The 6466-nt window shown below is 40.6% G+C and overlaps 1 protein-coding gene across 1 annotated transcript; it reads right to left on the bottom strand.

Moving 5' to 3' along the window:
* Window positions 1–3223: 3223 nt before the first annotated feature.
* LOC145351501 (DNA damage-inducible transcript 4-like protein) lies at window positions 3224–6070 on the bottom strand. The gene is made up of 2 exons (XM_080201101.1): window positions 5659–6070; window positions 3224–4528 (listed from the first exon to the last, which is right to left on the bottom strand). The coding sequence occupies exons 1-2, from the start codon at window positions 5879–5881 to the stop codon at window positions 4041–4043; spliced, it is 711 nt and encodes a 236-aa protein (XP_080057227.1). The 5' UTR covers window positions 5882–6070; the 3' UTR covers window positions 3224–4040.
* Between the last annotated feature and the right edge of the window lie 396 nt (window positions 6071–6466).

The following is a 6466-nucleotide window of genomic DNA, read 5'->3' as shown; positions in this document are numbered from 1 at the left end:
CCGATTTTTAGGCCTGCCTGCTATTCTGCAGGATCAGTGCAATCAGTTGTTTGGGAGACACTGTTTGAGGGTAAATCCACATCTGGCATGTGGCAGCCTTTTAAAGGACTGTACCTGTGGAAAAAGGGCAGGAAAGGCAGGATTCAGGAACGATGGATAACCAGGGAGTTTAAGTCTAGTCAAAAAGAAAAAGGTTGCAAACTTAAGGTCGAGGCAACAAAAAACAGATGAAGCACCTTAAGAATACTTGGAAAGGGTCCAGATGAGATTCACAAGATTGATCCCTGGAATGAAGTGTTTGTCATGAGGAACGGTTGACTCCTCTGGGCCTGTACTCGTTGGAGTTTAGAAAGATGAGGGGGAGATCTTATTGAAACTTACAGTATACTGCAAGGCCTGGATAGAGTGGACGTGGAGAGGATGTTTCCACTAGTTGGCAAAACTAGAGCCAGAGGGCACAATCTCAGGCTGAAGGGATGATCCTTTAAAACAGAGTTAAGGAGGAATTTCTTCAGCCAGAGTGGTGAATTTGTGGAACTCTGCCACACAAGACTATGGAGGCCAGGTAATCTGTGTGTCTTTTAGAGATAGATAGGTTCTTGATTAATAAGGGGATCAGGGTTATGGGGGAAAAGGCAGGAGAATGAGGATGATTGAATGGTGAAGCAGAATCGATGGGCCAAGTGGCCTAATTCTGCCCCTAAGTCCCAATACAGGGAAAGTAGAAAAGAACTCAAAAAGGGGGGGTCACAAAATGTCCTTGGCAGGCAGGATCGAGAAGAATCCCAAGGCATTTATACATACGTAAGGAACAAGAGGGCAGTGAGAAAGAGATGGTCCAATTAAGGACAAAGGAGGGAAATTATGCATAGAACCAAAGGAAGTGGGTGAGATCCTTAATGAGTACTTTGCATCGGTATTCACAAAGGAGGGACACATTGATCAATGGGGTATGTAAACCCTCCAGAGCACATTATCATTATAAGGAAGTGTCTAGGTGCATTAAGATAGGCAAATTCCCAGGGCCAGATGGCACCTATTCCAGATTACGGAGAGAGATGAGGGGAAATTGCTGGGGCCTCTAACAGAAATCTTTGTTTCCTCATTGGCCACAGGTAAGGTCCCAGAGGATATCCAATGTTATCCAAGAATGGTAGTAATGATAACCTGGGTAATTATAGGCCAGTGAGCTTGATGTCAGTGAAATTTTTAGAGAAGATTCTTAGTGAAAGGATCTGTACACATTTGAAACTGAAGGATCTTATTAGCAACAAACAGCTTAGTTTTGTATGAGGAAGGCTACATTTCACTAATTTGATTGATATTTTTGAGGAGATTACAAAAATGATTGATGACGCAAGGGCCTTGGAAGTTGTCTACATGGACTTTACTAAAACATTTGACAAGATCCCTCATAGCAGGTTTGTGCAAAAGGTTAAATCACACAGGGTCAAGGGTGAACTAGCTAGACAGATTCGGAATTGGCTTGGCCATAGAAAACAGTAGTACTGGAAAGGTGTTTTTCCAAAATGGAGGACTGTAACTAGTGGTGTTCCAGAGATCAGTGGTGGAACCTCTTGGAAGAAAACGTAGCTGGTCTGATTAGCTTGTGGATGATACCAAGATTGCTGGAGTTGTGGATAGTGATGAAGATTATCAAAGAATACAGCAGGATATAGGTGGTCTGGAAAATTGACAGAGAAATGGCACATGGAATTTAACCTGGACAAATGTGAGGTGATGCATTTTAGAAGAGCCATTTCAGGTGGGATCTATAAAAATAAATAGTAGAACCATCAGGAGAATAGACATATGAAGATCTGGGAATACACATCCACAAATCCTTAAAAGCAGCAGCACAGGTGGAAAAGGTGGTGAAGAAAGCATATGGCGTGCTTGCCTTCATCAGCCAGGGCATCAAGTATAAAAATTATTTAAAACATTGCTGGAGGCCACATTTGGAATACTGCGTCCAATTCTGGTCTCTATATGAAGGGAGTACAAAAAGGTTAATCAGGATGTTGCTTAGAATGGAGGGTGTTAGCTATGAGGGGAGATTAATTAAACTAGGATTGTTCTCCCTGGAAAGATGGAGGCTGGGGGCTACCTGAAAGAAGTTTATAAAATTATGAGGGGCATAGATAAGGTGAACAGTTGGAAGCTTTTTCCCCCAGAAATGACAATTACAAGGGGGAACAGGTTCAAGTTGGGAGGTGGGGGGGGTGGGAAGCTTCAGTAGAGATGTGCAGGCAAGGTATTTTATAGAGGATGATGGGGGCCTGGAAAGCACTGCCAAGTGAGGTGGTTGAGGCAGACGCATTATCCAGATAAATCTCAAGTGTTGCTAGACACATGAACAGGTTGGGGATAGAGGGATACAGGCAGTTGGTCTGTATAGGACAATGTGATCAGCGTAGGCTTGGTGAACTGAAGGGCTTGTTCCTGTGCTGCACTGTTCTTTATTCCTAGGAGGATAGCTTGGAGCATTTGTGGCTGTTTTCCTTGGAGGGAAAAAAAATGGCTGAGGAGAATCTTGAATATTTCAAGTCTAAGTTGTGAGAAATGGCACAGGTTCAAAATAATTGGCAAAAAAGTGATCGATGGAAAAACATTTTCACCTACAGGATGGTTGGAGGCTGGATGAAACTTCCCAACAGGAGGTAGGTTTGATTGAGATATTCAAAAGAGAATTGGATTGCTCTGAAAAGAATAAAAGTGTGCAAAGTTACAGGATGAGAAGGGGGAGTAAGGCCAAGTAGAATTCAGTTCAGACTTAAAGGCCTAAATAGCCTGCTGCATGTAAAAGATTCTGTGAATTAGCACCTGTTCTATTCATTTTGCAATGCTTCTATTTTGAATCTCAAATGGACATATAGTCTGGATGAGTGCAGGAGTTGTGTCATTAATCGGAGTGTTCCTTGTGGTAATATGTATAGTATGGAAGTCTCATAACACCAGGTTAAAGTCCAAACAGGTTTTTTGATATCAAATCTTTTGAAGCACTTCATTTTGGAACAGCACTCCAAAAGCTCACGATACCAAAAACCTGCTGGACTTTAACTTGGTGTTGTAAGACTTCTTACTGTGCTCAGCCTAGTCCAACACTGGTATCTCCATTTCATGGGTAACATGTATAAAAGGGCTTTTACATTCCATTTTCCCTTTGATAAAATTGCTTCACATTTGTCTTTCACTAAATAAACAAAATGAGATTGTTTATTTTATAAAATGTTTATTTGCAACATTGGCAATCTCTTACACTTTAACAAAAGCATAATCATAGCACTGCAGTAGATGAAGGTAGCAATTACATGTACTTTGCATCCACTACAGGAAGCTTGCACTTATATAAATGCAAGATACTATGTTAGAGCAAGACCAGCATGCCCATACAAAATACAAAAATGGTTCAATTGAACAGTGCAAAAATGTGTAAACATGTAACAATACTGAACATCAGTAAAATAAATATCACAAAACTTTTAAACTCCATTTTAACCTAGTAAACATTTGCAGCCAAACATGTTAATAATGTAGTGTATCTGATGCCTCAATTCATTACTGTCTTTGTCACCCTGATGAAAAGTCTACACGCATTTCATGCTCTTCATTTCCTTTCCTTGGTTCTTCCCTGACCCACCCACCCCCATGCACTTTGCACTTTTTGTACCATTACCACATGCTTTCAAGTTTCCTCATCCATACCCATAAATATCTACTTCTAGTAGTGGAACAGTGATATCTGTAAAGAAAGACAACGTGAAAAGTATGCAAGTGTGAAATTCCATTGTGTACTCTCTGCTTACTGAACTGCACACTTCAGCATCCAATTCATTAATAGGCATTGTGCATACACAATGTTCCAAATCCCTCAAAATAATTAGTGAAATTAACATTCATTGTAGGAAACTGTAGCAACTTGTGAATGAGAATATTTAGAGAAATACTTCCATTGCAGGCTTAGTAGCACCTATTAAGTCTTAATAGATCACTAGTCAGAAAACAGTCACCACAAAAATTGCCCTTAGTTTGGCACTTGATCAGCATTCTTCAACAATTGGTCCTACAGAAGAATACAACTTTCTTTTGACCAATCTAAAGCCTGGACTAAGTTTCAGTACCCTTCTTGATGCATGTGTGAAGCAAGCCCCTATGGAGAAGAAATCACTTAGACTGGGCCAGCTGTTGTTATCCTGTTTAAAAACAAGTGTCAGTTCAAAGGTAGGAATGACACTGCTGTCATACACGATTTTGCCCAACTTCTTACTTGTGCTCTCATGCTCAAGGTTAACATAGATCACTGCACCACGCAGTCCACAAGGTTCACTAGCAGCCATTCGAAGTACATCTCGGGCTATTCTCCTACTCATGTACTGGGGGATCAAGAGCTCCTGGCAATGCAGCTGGGATTTCTTTGAGGTAGACAGGCAGTGCTCTATCTGTTTAGCTAGATGTTGGCACGTCCTTTCTTCTAAGAATTCCTCCAGAAAAATAAAGTCATTGCCAGATTGATTCAAGAAATAGGTATCTGAAAAGAAAGAAGTGTGAACATTTTTTATATTTTTAGATAATGTGGATACAGGAACACATTAAAGTTACAGAGACCTTATCTAAATGTTTCTAAGTAATAGGAATTAGCTATTGATTGATGTTTTAGAATCATATCATTCTTTATTGGTTTTGGCTGTAGAATGTATGATACCAAGTTCAGTGCAAAGTAATTTTTTTTGAAATTGAACACATTTGATTGTTTAAGAACCAAATATCCCAATAGAGCCAAGTCAGATTAATTTATTGCTGTTGTAGTAAAGCAATTATTACTTCACACCATCCCCTTATAGAAGGGTGCAATCATTATACAATTACCAAGATGTCACATTCCAGATTACATTTTCTTCTTGCTAACCTAAAGACTGGGAGGAAAAAAAGTTTACATTACCGCACACAGACTTTCCCCATCAGCCAATAGCGACACTGCAGTACTTAACAGGATATTAATGAATATTCCCAAACCCAAATAGCCATACATTTAACTAATTTCGAATTTATGGGTTAGTTGTCTTCCGCTATGGGCCATCTACTTAACCACATCGTAGTCTCTCTTTATCCCTTGAGTTTCTGGCCAAAACTACTAAAATGGAAGTGATAATTGCCATCTCCTGAACTGAAATGGTTCACATTAATTTTGTAATTTAGTTTTACAGCATTTTAGAATAGTATACTCATTGCTTGTGAGAGAGAGAAGCGGTTGACGTTCATTATTGTGTAATTGCCATACAACCCTTATTCTGAATTCTCGATTCTAGAATAGCCATAATGTAACTGATTAGTTTGGATTGGAATTCAGACGGAAGGTAGTTTTATAGGGGAAAAAAAAGACACGTTACTTCACAATAAGTTTTGTTCTAACAAAATGCTTCTCTAAACGAAAACACGTAAGTGTGCTGTTGGAATGAAGAGCCCTATAATTTAAGATTGTAGCAGTTCATTCAGTAGGATATGCCAATTGCTAATATGGCCTGATTTCGAAAAAAAAACTTAGATATAATAACTGACACTTAAGGGTTCTTTACAAATTCTACCAAGGTTTTGATCGCTTAGTGTTGACTTGTTACAATACAGACCCAAAATAAGGACCAAGCCGCACTATCAGCTCACCTGCTCCGGGAACAAGGCTTTCATCGTCAATATTATAGTGCCTCTCGAAAGGGCTTTCGCCGTGGTTTATCTTCTTCGAACTTGTTACCGCTTCGCCTGCGAAGCTGTGGTGGAGGAGTTTCTTCATCAACTGGACCACACCATCCCCTTCATCGCCGGCAGGACTCGTCCTTTTACTGTAAGGACTTGTGCCCCCGAAAGTCTGAACGTACATCATCACCATCACTACTCAATGATGAGCGAGGCCCCCCCAATGTGTATGACCGACAGGTCTCTGCCTGTGTGTTTGTCCCTCCAACTCCCCCGGGTCTGTGACAGTACCGAGTGCGGAGCCAGGCCAGCTGCGGCCACCGCTTTGTACTCGAACATTGCATCAGCTGTTAGCAGGGCACATGATCTGATGTCAAAGGAGTGCAGGGCCGACCCCACCGCACTCATTGGCCGTCGCTCCAGAATTGATACAACGTGCAGCCAATGGGAGAATGGTTGCTATGTGCCTGGATGAGTCCTGGATACAGAGGAGGCGCTTCTGGAACTCCACCGCAGTATGAGGTGGTAGAGCCTAACGCCCCCTTTTTTCCTGTTTAAACCAATCAGCTAAGCCTGTATTCATTTTCAGTGCAATTTCGTGCTGGATCAGAGTCTCCTTTGTACATATGATTGAGATCGAAGTGCTTATTTCTGTTCTCTCCAATATGTTTTGTTTTGAAATTTGCATAATGTTGATTAATAAGGTCTGAAATATTAAAAGTAGTTTAAAATTAATTGTGCCGTTTCAATCCTTAATAACCGTAGTTAGTCTGTCCTG

The sequence above is a fragment of the Carcharhinus amblyrhynchos genome, chromosome 13 (assembly GCF_965287045.1).
Source record: "Carcharhinus amblyrhynchos chromosome 13, sCarAmb.v2.hapA, whole genome shotgun sequence".
In the NCBI taxonomy this organism is placed as follows: Eukaryota; Metazoa; Chordata; class Chondrichthyes; order Carcharhiniformes; family Carcharhinidae; genus Carcharhinus; species Carcharhinus amblyrhynchos.
The sequence above is the reverse complement of the archived record's forward strand: the minus strand, read 5'-3'. Positions and strand labels throughout refer to the sequence as shown.